Here is a 16,178-nt window from a genome sequence, read left to right as displayed (position 1 = left end):
AGAAAAAACCTACTCCATGGAGACTAAACAACATGCTACTAAAAAACCAATGGGTCAATGAGGAAATCAAGAAGGAAATTAAAAACTATCTTGAAACAAATGATAATGAAGACACAACCTCTCAAAATCTATGGGATGCTGCGAAAGCAGTGCTCAGAGGGAAATTTATAGCAATACAGGCCTTTCTCAAAAAAGAAGAAAGATCCCAAATTGACAACTTAACCCTCCACCTAAATGAATTAGAAAAAGAAGAACAAAGAAGTCCTAAAGTCAGCAGAAGGAAGGAAATTGTAAAGATCAAAGAAGAAATCAATAAAATAGAGACTCAAAAAACAATAGAGAAAATTAATAAAACCAAGAGCTGGTTCTTTGAAAAGGTGAACAAAATTGATAAACCCCTGGCCAGACTCACTAAAAAGAGGAGAGAAAGAACCCAAATCACCAAAATTATAAATGAAAAAGGAGAAATCACAACGGATACAGCAGAAATACAAAAAACCATAAGAGAATACTATGAACAACTATATGGCAATAAGTTTGACAATCTGGAAGAAATGGACAATTTTCTAGAATCTTACAGCCTGCCAAAACTGAATCAAGCAGAAACAGACCAACTGAACAGACCAATCACCAGAAATGAAATTGAAGAGGTCATAAAAGCACTCCCTACAAATAAAAGCCCAGGACCAGATGGCTTCACAGGTGAATTCTATCAAACATATAAAGAGGAATTGGTGCCCATCCTCCTTAAACTCTTTCAAAAGGTTGAAGAAGAAGGAATACTCCCAAAGACATTCTATGAGGCCACCATCACCCTCATTCCAAAACCAGGCAGAGATACCACCAAAAAAGAAAACTATCGCCCAATATCATTGATGAATATAGATGCAAAAATTCTCAACAAAATCTTAGCCAACCGAATCCAACAACATATCAAAAAAATTATACACCATGACCAGGTTGGGTTCATCCCAGGTTCACAAGGATGGTTCAACATACGCAAATCAATCAACATCATACACCACATTAACAAAAAAAAAGTCAAAAATCATATGATCATCTCAATAGATGCAGAAAAAGCATTTGACAAAGTTCAACATCCATTCATGATCAAGACCCTCGCCAAAGTGGGTATAGAGGGAACATTCCTGAATATAATCAAAGCCATTTATGATAAACCCACAGCAAATATAATCCTCAATGGGGAAAAACTGAAAGCCTTCTCACTCAAATCTGGAACAAGACAGGGATGCCCACTCTCACCACTGCTCTTCAACATAGTTTTGGAAGTCTTAGCCACAGCAATTAGACAAACAAAAGAAATCAAAGGCATCCATATAGGAAGAGAAGAGATCAAACTGTCACTGTATGCAGATGACATGATTCTATACCTAGAAAACCCTAAGGACTCAACCCCAAAACTCCTTGAACTGATTAATAAATTCAGCAAAGTGGCAGGATATAAGATTAACATTCAGAAGTCAGTTGCATTTCTGTATACCAGCAATGAAGCATTAGAAAAGGAATACAAAAATACGATACCTTTTAAAATTGTACCTCACAAAATCAAATACCTCGGAATACACCTAACCAAAGAGGTAAAGGACCTATATGCCGAGAACTATAAAACCTTAATCAAAGAAATCAAAGAAGATGTAAAAAAATGGAAAGATATTCCATGTTCCTGGATTGGAAAAATCAATATTGTGAAAATGGCCATCCTACCCAAAGCAATCTACAGATTCAATGCAATCCCTATCAAATTACCCATGACATTTTTCACAGAACTAGAACAAACAATCCAAACATTTATATGGAACCACAAAAGACCGAGAATCGCCAAAGCAATCCTGAGAAACAAAAACCAAGCAGGAGGCATCACTCTCCCAGACTTCAAGAAATACCACAAAGCCACAGTCATCAAAACAGTGTGGTACTGGTATCAAAACAGACAGACAGACCAATGGAACAGAATAGAGAATCTGGAAATTAACCCTGACACCTATGGTCAATTAATCTTTGACAAGGGAGGCAAGAACATCAAATGGGAAAAGGAAAGTCTATTCAGCAAGCATTGCTGGGAAACCTGGACAGCTGTATGCAAAGCAATGAAACTAGAACACACCCTCACACCATGCACAAAAATAAACTCCAAATGGCTGAAAGACTTAAATATACGACAGGACACCATCAAACTCCTAGAAGAAAACATAGGCAAAACACTCTCTGACATCAACATCATGAATATTTTCTCAGGTCAGTCTCCCAAAGCAATAGAAATTAGAGCAAAAATAAACCCATGGGACCTCATCAAACTGAAAAGCTTTTGCACAGCAAAGGAAACCCAAAAGAAAACAAAAAGACAACTTACAGAATGGGAGAAAATAGTTTCAAATGATGCAACTGACAAGGGCTTAATCTCTAGAATATACAAGCAACTTATACAACTCAACAGCAAAAAAACCAATCAATCAATGGAAAAATGGGCAAAAGACCTGGGTAGACATTTCTCCAAAGAAGATATACAGATGGCCAACAAACACATGAAAAAATGCTCAACATCGCTGATTATAAGAGAAATGCAAATCAAAACTACCATGAGATACCACCTCACACCAGTCAGAATGGCCATCATTAATAAATCCACAAATAACAAGTGCTGGAGGGGCTGTGGAGAAAAGGGAACCCTCCTGCACTGTTGGTGGGAATGTAAACTGGTACAGCCACTATGGAGAACAGTTTGGAGATACCTTAGAAATCTATACATAGAACTTCCATATGACCCCGCAATCCCACTCTTGGGCATCTATCCGGACAAAGCTCTACTTAAAAGAGACACATGCACCCGCATGTTCATTGCAGCACTATTCACAATAGCCAGGACATGGAAACAATCCAAATGTCCATCGACAGAGGATTGGATTCGGAAGATGTGGTATATATACACGATGGAATACTACTCAGCCATAAAAAAGGATGACATAATGCCATTTGCAGCAACATGGATGGAACTAGAGAATCTCATCCTGAGTGAAATGAGCCAGAAAGACAAAGACAAATACCATATGACATCACTTATAACTGGAATCTAATATCCAGCACAAATGAACATCTCCTCAGAAAAGAAAATCAATCATGGACTTGGAGAAGAGACTTGTGGTTGCCTGATGGGAGGGGGAGGGAGTGGGAGGGATCGGGAGCTTGGGCTTATCAGACACAACTTAGAATAGATTTACAAGGAGATCCCGCTGAATAGCATTGAGAACTATGTCTAGATACTCATGTTGCAACAGAAGAAATGGTGGGGGAAAAACTGTAATTGTAACGTATACATGTAAGGATAACCTGACCCCCTTGCTGTACAGTGGGAAAATAAAATTAAAAAAAAAAAAAAAAAAAAAAAAAAAAAGAATAAAATATGCATATATATATATATATGTACTCATAAATAAAAATAAATGTTACCTTCTAGGGACTGGGTCAAAGCAACATCTCTCTTTAGCTTGGGATCAAATTCATTCTTATACCCCTGCCCTTTCATAAGTGTTAAAAAATTCAAAATATTTGTAACACATTAATCCATAATTTCCCTTCCTTCCTGGACTACTAGATATTACATACAGTGATATATAAGCCCCTGAGATAATTAATGTTTGGTTTTCTTCTATTACTATCAATATTCAATAGGATCAAATGTTACCCAATTAATAGTCTGCATGAGATTGCATCACAAGTTAAATGCTGGTTTTATAATTTCAAGAATAAGAAGGGACAAGTAATCATGATATAAATCTCTCAAGTGGACATGTAATAAGAAAATACAAGGTGAGGATCTTTCTGCCTCCTTCAAGAAAATTCATCATAGCAAAGATAGTGGATTGGAAAAATCAGAAAACAACTCATTCACAAGCCTATCTTTGATTTTCATATACTATGAAGTCTCAGTTGAGCAATGATCCTAGTATTTGATCTCCACTTCCCACTATGAAGTCATCACGGTTATTATTATTACAATTTTCTTATTTCTCCAGCATTCTTCAATTTCTAAACACTCACTTTTCCTTCCAATTCTTCTCTACACTCCTGCCATTTGGGCATTTGGCCTCCCTCTGACATTTATGCACAGACACATAATTAGACTTTTTCCTTCCATGTTCAACTTAATTGGGTATATATACTCTATTTTTACAAATCAGGTAATGAGAAATAAATATCTGAATTCCTCATGCATAGAACTCTGAGCCAGGAGGACTGCACAGGTAAGATGTGGAAGGTTGCAACAGACCACTCTCCCACATATCAAATTTCATAAGCCAAATTATACTAATGACATCAAGATTCCAACATAAAGGTTCTAAAGGAAATATAGTCGAAGACATGCACTCTCTCTAATTGAGCAGTAATCAGATAATCCTGAACTTGGGTATTGAATATCAGTGGTTTACTCTCACATCAATTGAAGGTGTGATTGAAAATGCGGTGACCAGAACCTGCACTGGATATGGACTGGGGACTCCTGTTTGCTCTTTGGTTGTCACTGTTCAGTAAGAGGGCAGGGTTTTCTCTCTAGTTGCCACTCCAGAAACCTGCAGATCTGTTTCTGAGCTGTGTTTCTGACCTGTAGTGCAAGGCAGGTGGGGTTGAAGCAGTCCCACTGGGAGAGGAGCCATTGAGTATCCTTATGCTGAAGTTAATTGCCTGTGAATGTGCTCTGTCGTGTCACCTTTTCCCCATTGTGTGGTCTCACAAAATACACTGTTGTTGGTGTTGCTCTCAACCCCACCTTAACCATGCATATGTTGGTAAGTGGCCCTGGTGTCTCTCAGGTAATTTCACTTGGCCACCAGTGCAGATGCACTGAGTTGAGGACTCAGGACAGCAGTATCCATGTACCTGGATATGCTGTGGAAGATATGGAGGCAGCTCAGACTCTGGCCTGGTCCAAGCCCCATATGTATGTACCCACAGAGCCCACAGCTGCTAAAGCCAGACCCATCTCAGCTTTGGCAGCACTCATCAATGTGGATATTCCACCAGCACTGAATTTATCTATTTATCTATTTATCTATTTAGATAGGGTCGCACTTTCAGCATTCTGAAGTTCCAAGCCTGGGGGTTGAATCAGAGCTGCAGCTGCCAGCCTTTACCACAGCCACAGTGAAGCCAGCTCTGAACCACATTTTCAAACTACACTGCAGCTCATGGCCACTCCGGAGCCTTAACCCACTGAGCGAGGCCCTGGATCAAACCAAAAACCTCATGGATACTACTCAGGTTCATCACCATTGAGCCACAAGGGGAGCTCCACCGGCACAGAATTTATAAGGCTGTCAGTGGAGGTATAAAACCAGTGGTTCACACAATTGGGAGGAGAGATTTCAGCTCTTCCCCTTTAGTCTCAGAATATTTTATATGGATATCTGTCTCCTCTTCCCTCAGCTTGTGCTTGATGTTAGATGTGCTAATGCAGTGGCTCTTACCTATTCCTGAGTTCTCAGTCATGTTGGCATCTTGCACGTGCCTCCAGAGCACGTGATGGGAGCAGTGGGGGCTCACAATTGCTCCTGGAGCTGTGTGCTGGCTGGTGATGGAGTCTGTGAGGGAGATGGCAGTGGCTTGTGCAGCCCCTCCTAGAGCCCAGTGGCAGCCACAAGCTCTCAACTTGTCATGGGCCTTGTGGCTCCTAAGACAGTGGGTCACACATCCTCTCAGGGAAATGAGGAACAGATGTTGGCAGGTGTGGGACTCTTGGTCATGACAGTGAGCCACACAAGCTCCTGGGAAGGTAGAGGCAATGGTCAGTGCTTTCTTTGGGCCCCTTGGCAGAGAAGGCAGTGGGCCATGCACACTCCCAGGGAGTTGTCGGCAGATGTCATTGCACAGTTTTGGGAACTTTAGGGGTGGTGGGCCACATCCACTCCCAGGAATGCAAGGGGAGGGGTTGGTGCCTGGTTGTGGGGCCCTCTGTGGGAGTGGCAGCCATGGTCCATGCACATGTTCCCAGGAAGATAGGGACAGGGAGTCCCTCAGTGGAGACAATGATCTACACCTTGCCTCTGGAGTTCTGGAGCCTGACATGTCATCAGTGGCAAGCACCCACCCTCTGGAGCTCATGCAAGTGGTGCCTTACAGGAGTTCCCATGGTGGCTCAGTGGGATATCAACCCAACTAGTACCCATGAGGATGAGGGTTCAATCCCTGGCTTTGCTCTATGTGTTAAGGATCCAGTGTTGCTGTGAGCTGCAGGCTATGACACAGATGTGGTTCAGGCTTGGAATTGGTGTTGCTGCATCTGTAGCATAGGCTGGCAACTGTAGCTCCCATTCATCCCCTGGCCTGGTAATTTCCATATGTCACAAGCCGAGCCTTTAAAAAAAAAAAGAATGAAAGAGAGAAAGGACGAAAGGAAGGAAGGTGGGAAGGAAGGAAGGAAGGATGGAAGGAAGACAGAAAGAAAGAAAGAACAGATGGAAGAAAGGAAGGGAGGGAGGAAGAAAGGAAGGGAGGGAGGAAGAAAGGAAGGGAGGGAGGAAGAAAGGAAGGGATGGAGGAAGAAAGAAAGAAAGAAAAAAAGAAAGCAAGAAAGCAAGAAAGAAAGAAAGAAAGGAAGAAAAGAAGGAAGGAAGAAAGAAAGAAAGTCTGAAAAATGATTTAGAATTTAAAATTCTAATAAAATTAGTAGAATTTGAACAGTCATTGAAAATGGCAAAAACAATAAATCGCCAATAAATAAAATCCAAACCTTAAACCAGGGGTTCATAAAGAAAGATAGGAAGTTTTTGGAGACATAAATCTTAACCAAGAAAATAGAAATATGGCAGTTCCCATCTTGGCTCAGAAGAAACAAATCTGACTAGTACCCATGAGGATGAATGTTAGATTCCTGGCCTCACTCAGTGGGTTAAGGATCCCACATTGCCGTGAGCTATGGTGTAGGTAAAAGATATGTCTCAGACCTGGTGTTGCTGTGGTTGTAGGCCAGCTACAGGCCAGTAGAGACAGCTTAGATTCTACTTGTAGCCTGGGAACCTCCATATGCCAAAGGTGTTGCCCAAAAAAGACGAAAGAAGGAAAGGATGGAAGGAAGGGAGGGAGGGAGGGAGGGAGGAAGGAAGAAAGAGAGAGAGAGAAAGAAAGAGAGAGAGAGAGAGAAAGACAGACAGACAGAAAGAAAGAAAGAAAGAAAGAAAGAAAGAAAGAAAGAAAGAAAGAAAGAAAGAAAGAAAGAAAGAAAGAAAGAAAGAAAGAAGGAAAGAAAGAAAAAGAAAATAGAAAAATTATCAGAATCTTTAAGTGGAATATCTACATCTCTCTAAATTACATGGCAAATTCAATGGATTTGCAGAAATAAAAATACATATGACTTTCTCTAATAAAAATGTGTCTACATTGAATGATAAGATACATAATTTAGAAAACAAAGGTGAGGAGGAGGGGTCAACTTCCCCTTGAGAAGGGGAAGGGCTTCAGTCCTTCCAAGTGCACTCACTTTTCGCCTTTTCCTCCTCCATTATGTTAGCAAATCCTCAGAGACTGAGAAACTATGGACCAATTTGGCTAATTATGTGCTTGGTGCCTTGAGGTCTTGAGGTCATTACACTGCAAATAATCAGAATGTGCTTCTTAGCCCTTCATTTAGCCAGCTCCAGTCCAATGAGATCCATGTGTGTTTGTCTCATTTCCCATGGTTGTCTGAACCAGGACGTCCATACCTGGATCTGCCTTCCTGCCAGTCCTGAGAACAAAGCCTCAGCCTGCAACCAACATCAGGTAGGGGAGGGGCAGGACATGGGCCTTCCACAGTCCTTCTCCAGCAGAGACACAGCCCAGCCTAGGGTGAGCCAGGTGCCGTGGGAGACACTGCATTCAGGAGGGATTGGGAGAGCCTTGTTTTCTCATTATGAAGCCAGCAGACAGTTGGGATAGTCAGGCGAGGATAGCAAAACACCAAGATTCAGCTCAGACTCCTATGAAGTTGAGGTTTTGGGGATTGGTGGGGATCCCAGAAATTTTATTTAAATTTCTATTTTCCCCTCACAGTGCTCCTCTCTTCCATTGGCATCTTTTCCACCTGTACAGGAAATAGGTGGTTCTAAACTCTCCCCTAAGTGCTCCACTTAATCATGAAAATGATGATGATGACGATGAAAATGAAGGCAGTAACCAAAATATCACAAGCCTTTACCTAAGGATTTCAAGTGCCAGGTGCTGAGATAAGGTTTTTATGTAGCTTGTCTCCTTTCATCTCTTATCACCACTTTACAGCTGAGCTGGGGACCACTGTGATTTCAAGTGGTTTTATCAGGACCCTGCAGTAGCAAATGGGTAAAGTCAGATTTGAATGCAGACAGAGAAACTCCATTCATAGGCACCTACACGGTCCTCTCTCCTGCTGACATAGTCTGCATTCAGGGAACTGAATTTGGGGGAAATGCTATCCCTCTAGAAGGAAGAATTGACTTGAAAACCTCTCAAGTTGGCATACAAAGGGCCAACTTGGTGATTGAGACCTGGATTTCATCCTAACTTTCTCAAATGTTCATAAGAGGGTTGGGTTTGATAAGAAATCAATGTTAGAAAAATGTTGGAGATTTGGAACATATTTAAGAAGATGTCTCAAGCCATAACCTACAAAAACACAGCAAAAAGCAAACCTCTTCCATTTCATCCCAGGCAGAGACCCCTGCTCACTGAGCTCTTCCCTTTAAGGGGTTCATGGAGGACCAGAGTGGAGGGCATGGGCAGCACCTGTCCCGTCAACTACAGGAAGGATGGCTGAGCTGAAGGCAGGGATCCTAGAAAGAATCAGCTCATGACAATTCAGAGCAGTTCTCTCTCCTGTTTCTTCTATTGGACTTTGCTTCGCTGGCTACTGAAGCTGAAATTCCATTTCAACACCTAGCCCCAGAAACTACACATGCTACAGGTGTGTCCATTAGAAGAAATATATATATATATATATATATATATATATATATATATATATATATATATATCCGCCAAGGCCAAATGTTTGTATTTGAGTTACTTTTGAAAAAAAATTGACCAAAAACCCCACACATTTGAGTGAGCACTTATGTCCATTGAGGATGGATGTCATAGACAAGTAAAGATGAAAAACCCTTAAAGATAATTGGCATATACAGTAGACACATGAAAAGATGCTCAACATCACTTATTAGAGAAATGCAAATCAAAACTGCAATGAGGGACCACCCCACACCAGTCTGTGTGGCCATCATTAACAAGTCTGCCAATAACAAATGCTGGAAAGGAGGCAGAGAAAAGGGAACCCTCTGACACTGCTGGTGGGAATGTGAATTGGTACAATTACTATGAAGAAGAGTATAGAGGTACCTCAGAAAACTAAAAATAGAATTGCCATATGAAACAGCAATCCTACTCCTGGGCATATATCTGGATAAAACTATAATTCACTAAGATACATGCACCCCTGTGTTCCTTGCAGCAACATTCACAATAGCCAAGACATGAAAACAACCAGGATGTCCATCAACAGAGGAATGGATTATGAAGATATGGTACATATATGTGATGGAAAACTCCTCAGCCACCAATAAAAAAGAACAAAATAATGTCATTTGCAGCAACATGGATGCAACTAGACATTCTCATACTAAGTGAGGTAAGTCAGAAAAAGACAAATACCCTACAATATCACGTAAATGTTCAATCTAATATATGGCACAAGTGAGCCTATCTACAAAACAGAAACAGACTCACAGACATAGGGAACAGACTCGTGGTTGTCAAGGTGGAGGGGGAAGGAGTGGGAGGGACTGGGAGTTTGGGGTGAGTAGATGCCAACTATTCTATTCAGAATGGATAAGCGATGAGGTCCTACTGTACAGCACAGGGAACTCTATCTAATCTCCTGGGCTATACCATGATGGAAAGTAATACAGAACATAATGCATATGTACTTATGACTGGGTCACTTGGCTGTACAGTCGAAATTGTCACAACATTGTAAATATACTATAATTTCATTTAAAGAGATAATTGCATAAACAAATCCTATCTGATTATTAACATTTGAGTTTAATTTATACTCCCGTGACTGTGGTTTTAGCACTTTGGAACTACACTGCAAATCAAGGTAATTTCTTGTACTGTATTTGCAGAACACACAGTATATTTCAGTGCTTTTTTTGTGTCCTTTAATTAGAAAAAATATTTTAAGTCACTGCTCTTTGATTGTGGTTTCCTGCATCCTAGTTCTTCCTTTTTTTTTTTTTTGAATTTAAAGTAGCCCTTTCAGTATTTCTTTTAGAATGGGTTTTGTATTGCTATACTCTTTTAGCTTTTGTTTGTTGGAGAAATTTTTTATTTCCCCATCTATTTTAAATGATATTCTTGCTGGATAGAGTATTCTAGGTTGCATATTTTTTGGAAAATAGTATGGAGGTACCTTAGAAATCTATACGTAGAACTACCATATGTTCCACCAATCCCACTCTTGGGCATATATCCGGACAAAACATTCCTTAAAAAAGATGCATGCACTCGCATGTTCATTGCAGGTCTATTCACAAGAGCCAAGACATGGGAACAACCAACATGTCCATCAACAGATGATTGGATAAGGAAAATGTGGTATATATACACAATGGAATACTATTCAGCCATAAAAAGAACAAAATAATGCCATTTGCAGCAACATGGATGGAACTAGAGACTCTCATCCTGAGTGAAATCAGTCTGAAAGAGAAAGACCAATACCTTATGATATCCCTCATATCTGGAATCTAATATACAGCACAAAGGAAACTTTCCACAGAAAATAAAATCATGGACTTGGAGAATAGACTTATGGTTGCCCAGAGGGAGGGGAGGGAGTGGGAGGGATTGGGAGTTTAGGGTTAACAGATGCAAACTATTGCTTTTGGAATGGATTAACAATGAGAATCAAAAAAAAAAAAAAAGGGTAATCGTCAATAGAAACCAGGCTTTTATGTTCATGAAACTAAGAAAGTGACTTGAATAAATGACAATGAAATTTTCTTCATAAAAAATAAGGAAGAAAAATATTTTTAAAGAGAGAAGAATATTTTTATTCTATATTACTCATTCAAAAGATGGGGACAGATATTTTACTGTGTTATGGATTTGTTATCTCAGAACGTCCTTATTTCTCTAATATTCTTTGTCCTCATGCCTCGAATTAACTGTATAAAGAAAAAAGTCTATGTTCTTGTCATCAGTGAAGAAGAGCTAACAATTCAGAGATACTGCTGACGGCACTGTGGTGTATGGTCTTCAAGCATGAAAAACGTCTTCATGAATTGCTAAATTCCAAAGTATGGATACTTATCTGGGTGCCCCAACATTGTTTGGTTTATTCAACCCTTTCTTCTTTTTCAAAAGGTGCCCCCTCAACATGGAACCACAGAATCATACACATTCCTCAAAATTCTTCCTCCTGAGCCTCTCAGATGATCCACACCTACAGCTCCTTCTCTTTGGGCTCCTTCTGTCCATGTACCTGGTGACCCTGCTTGGGAACCTGCTCATCTTCCTGGCTGTCACCTCTGATTCCCACCTCCACACACCCATGTACTTCTTCCTTTCCAATCTGTCCTTGGCTGACATCAGTATCAGCACCATCACTGTCCCCAAGATGCTAGTGAACCTCCAGACACACAGCAAATCCATCACCTATGCAGGCTGCCTAACACAAGTGATGCTTTTTCCTCTTTTTGCCTGTTTGGAGAGTCTACTTCTGACAGTCATGGCCTATGACCGGTTGGTGGCCATCTGTCACCCCCTACACTACCTGGTTATCATGAACCCCCGCCTCTGTGGCTTCTTAGTCCTGCTGTCATTTTCCATCAGTCTTTTGGACTCCCAGTTGCACTACCTGATGATGTCACAGCTCATCTTCTGTGCTGATGTGGAAATCCCTCATTTCTTTTGTGAACTTTCTCAGCTCCTCAGTCTTGCCTGTTCTGACATCTCCATCAATATTATATTAATGTATCTCATTGGTACAATCTTGGCTGGAATTCCATTCTCAGGGATACTTTACTCTTATTCTCAAATTCTTTTCTCCATTCTCAGAATCTCATCATCAGGGGGCAGGTATAAAGCCTTCTCCACCTGTGGCTCCCACCTGTCCATTGTTTGCTTGCTGTATGGAACAGGTCTTGGTGTGTACCTCAGTTCCGCTGTCTCATCTTCCTCCAGGAACGGCGCAGTGGTCTCCATGATGTACACTGTGGTCATACCTATGCTGAATCCCTTCATCTACAGCCTAAGGAACAGGGACATCAAGCATGCCCTGTGGAGGATTATCAGCAGAGTAGGCTAATCTGAACACATGAGTGATTTGGGGGGGTTCATAAGATTGGAAAAGGCAGGAATTCCCATTATGGCTCAGTGGTAACATACCTGACTAGTACCCACGAGGATGCAGTTTCAATCCCTGGCCCCATTCAGTGGGTTAAAGATCCAGCCTTGCCAGGAGCTCAGGTGTAGGTCACAGACTCACCTAGGATCTAGTGTTACTGTGGCTGTGGCACAGGCCACAATTTGACCCCTATCCTGGGAACTACCATATGCTTCACATGAAGCCCTAAAAAGGAAAAAAAGACTGGAAAAGGCAGTAAAATCAAACATATGCAACAAGAAATTCTGAATCTGCAGTCACCCACTGTATAAGTACCTATTTGTCCCTCTGCTTTCTGTTTACACAATGTTTTCCTGAACTCCAATTTTAATCCCTCATCTGAGAACTGAAATCCCATATCAAGCCAATGCACTATAGCCAAAAAAAAAATAAATAAATAAAAGAAGGCTTAGAGGAGCCCTACTAAATTTTTAAGTTAAACTTCAGAGTAGAACTAAAATATGATTTAAGAATAGCAGTGGAATGGATTGGGAGCTTGGGGTTAGTGGATGCTAACTACTGCTTTTGGAATGGATTAGCAATGAGATTCTGCTGTGTAGCACTGAGAACTATGTCTAGTTACTTATGACGGAGCATGATAATGTGAGAAAAAAGAATGTATAAATGTATGTGTAACTTGGTCAACATGCCATACAATAGAAAATTAAAAATGTGTTGGGTAAATAACGATTAAAAAAAGCAAAAAAAAAAGAATAACAATGTATTTGACTTCTGTCATCCTCCTGAATTTTCTCCTCCTCTAACATCTAGAGCCAATAGTCAAATCCTTAGCACTTCACATCTCCGCCTCCCTGATTTTGTCACAAATCTGACCAGAGTCCTCTAATCCCTCTGTTCATTCGATTTTTAAAGACATTGAAAGTGGGGGTGATCGCAGTGTTTAACATTGAGGATATGTCTGCCCTTCTGGGAAGAGGAGGCTTCTTATGAACTGAGGAATACTCTGAGGAACATTCTGAGGCTTGTTCATTGGAACAAAGAGATGTACTGATGACACCAGCTTGTGGAATGTGCTTTACCTTCATGCTTGCTGACATAACAACATAACTCTCTTGCTTCCACTGTCAAAACTTCCTGGCATACTTTGGGGATAGACCATGATAGAAAATAACATAAGAAAGGGAATGTATGTATATGTATGACTGGGTCACTGTGCTGTGCAGCAGAAATTGATACAATACTCTAAGTCAACTATACTTCAAAAAATAAAATATGTGAGGAAGGAAACAAAACAGAACAAAACATTCACTAGCATATAGCTGTTCAACTGTTCAGCTGAAAGACCTATTCTTTCCCAGGTCATTCAGGGACCCCACGTTTTGTCATTTCAGATCTTTTCTTCCTATTTTCCCTGTCTCAAAACTATTAAATTATCTGAACAGTGATGGCTCAGATGATTTGCTTTCCCCACTCTTCAAAACCAGTTCAGAAGTTCCCTGGTTGCTCAGAGGGCTAGGGATCTGATGTTGTCACTGCCATGGCCCAGGGCACTTCTGTGGCATGTGTTTGATCCCTGGCCTGAAAACCTTAGCATACTTCAGGTGCAGCCAAAAAAAAGAAAGAAAGAAGAAAGAAAGAAAAAAGAAACCCTTTCCTACAGTTATTTTGCTCTTACAAGAGGGTCCTAAATGGCTTCTCAATGTTCAGTTTCTTTCCATTTACACCAGATTAACTTTTTAAATGGAACCAAATCTTGTATCTCTTTGCTTGAATTCTTCCAATCAGGAGTTCCCACTGTGGTCCAGTGGGTTAAGGATCCAACTGCAGCAACTCGGGTTTTTGTAGAGGTGGGGGTTCAATCCCTGGCCTGGCCCAGTGGATCAGATAGCGTAGGTCACAGCTGTGGCTTGGATTCTTTTCCTGGCCCAGTTACTTACATATGCTATGGATACATCCAAATAAACACACAAAAAAATTTCCAATTGTTTTCTGAAACTCCTAGAGTAAACTTTGAATTCCTTGCCAAGGTCAGTAAGGCCATTCATTATCTAGTCCCTGCTATCCCTTTCCAACTCCTTCACAAGTCCAGGGACTAGTACCATCATCATCACCCCCGCCAGGAATTCAAAAGTGCACATGTTCAGGTCTCACCTGCTGAATCAGAACTGCTATAGCTAGAAGCCAAATACTTGTGTTTTAGGAAGTGTTATCAGGTGATTCCACCACACAATAAACTTGAGAACCCACTTGCCTAGATATACGGGTTTTCTTGGAGTTCTTCAAACAGACCATGTTCTTTCCTGCCCCCAGACAAGCACACTTATTTCTCTCTGTCTAGAATTTTCTTCCCCTTTCCAACTCAACTTTTTACTTCAATGTCAGCCCTTAAAGATGCTTTCCTTGGCCTCCCATCTAAATTCTCCTGGTGTTCTCTCCATCAGGTCAGTCCTCTCTTCCTCTTTTAATATTACTGCTTTCTGAGTGATCTCACACATGTTTAGTATTATGGATACAATCTTTGCACAAACTGCTTCAGCTATTCTTTTCCAGGTTAAACAGATGCATACCAAAAATAGGTTTTGCTCCTCTCCCAGTCTGGTCTTGTGTGAGATGTGATAGTATTGACTTAAAAAGGCCAGAAAATAGGCAATGTCATTGCCAAAACAATGTTTGGTAGAAATCTGTTATGAAATCTAGAAAGTTATTGATTGTACAAAAGAAAAACTGCATCATAGTCCAAGAGGTATGAATACTTTATCCAAAACTCTAGCAGTTGGAGTCAAGACTATTGCAACAATGGAGAGATATTGAACTCATCTCCACTGAATCAAAAGGTGAAATGATTTTTTATTTTTTACATGTGCATAAACGTTCTGGGGCATAGGGAAGTGCCCCAGGCTAGGGGTGAATTAGAAGCTGCAGCTGCAGCCTCTGCCAGAACTTGCGGCAACACCAGGTCCTTAACCCACTGAGGGAGGGCAAGGATGGAACCTGTATCCTCACTGAGGATAACATCAAGTCCTTAAGCTGATGAACCACAATGGAAGCTCCAAAAATGAGAGGATTTTTAAAGCTGAGGCTAGCTAATGGAAAAGCACCGGGAGATATTAGGGGAGGGAGGTTGGTTGATATGATTAGTCTGTCTGTGATTGCTACTTGCTGCCTATTGAATTTAGGCTCATACCATCCACAGAAGCTAGGAGATAGATGTATCACTTGATGATTATATTTCAAAGGGATAACTTTAAGAAAATCATTTCTGGTTTGTAAAAAGGACAAAAGGCTCTGAGAAGATTTATTCACATTTAAAATGAGCAAAGAAAGAGTTTGAAAGTTTTCTAACATGGAGTTTCCTTAGGCTGCAGTGGGTTAATGATCCAGCATTGTCACTGTTGTGGCTCAGGTCACTGTTGTGGTGTGGGTTCGACCACTGGCTGGGGAATTTCTGTATGCTACAGGAATGGCTGAAAAGGAAAAAAAAAATCCTCACATCAGTGCTCTAAGAAAAGAGAGGTCAGGAGCAGAAATCAGGTAGTAATGTGTTTAAAGTTTAATCACATTTAGGGGAATATAAAGGCAGTCTTTGTCAATATATATCCAAAACTTCCACTCTTGTTCCAACTTTGGAAGTCTTGTGTTTTTGAGTATGGGTTGCTCAGCCAACCTCCACACTGAAGCATAAGTTTTAATTTACGTTTACAAGTAACTTGAGTTCTAGACTCAAAGGGCAGCATTAACACTGGTAGCAAGGCAATAAGTCCAGAATGGCAACTGGGTTCCAGGATCCACAGGGATCTGTGGTGGTGAC

The 16,178-nt window shown here is 40.7% G+C and overlaps 1 protein-coding gene across 1 annotated transcript; it reads left to right on the top strand.

Annotated features, from left to right (window-relative positions):
* Positions 1-11,401: 11,401 nt before the first annotated feature.
* Positions 11,402-12,331, top strand: LOC110259638 (olfactory receptor 7E178-like). The gene has a single exon (XM_085011707.1). It carries the CDS (start codon positions 11,402-11,404, stop codon positions 12,329-12,331), a length of 930 nt encoding a protein of 309 aa, XP_084867833.1.
* The last annotated feature ends 3,847 nt before the right edge of the window (positions 12,332-16,178 follow it).

Source organism: Sus scrofa, chromosome 2 (assembly GCF_054392235.1).
Source record: "Sus scrofa isolate SSC_HxYL_T2T_F1_AM1 chromosome 2, Sscrofa_HxYL_maternal_Yorkshire_Landrace_v2.0, whole genome shotgun sequence".
NCBI classification, from domain to species: domain Eukaryota; kingdom Metazoa; phylum Chordata; class Mammalia; order Artiodactyla; family Suidae; genus Sus; species Sus scrofa.
Note: the sequence above shows the minus strand (reverse complement) of the source record. Positions and strands in the feature narration are given on the sequence as shown.

Bases quoted from the DNA above. Each gene is read 5' to 3' on its own strand.
- LOC110259638 (XM_085011707.1), top strand. From the start codon at position 11,402: ATGGAACCACAGAATCATACACATTCCTCAAAATTCTTCCTCCTGAGC.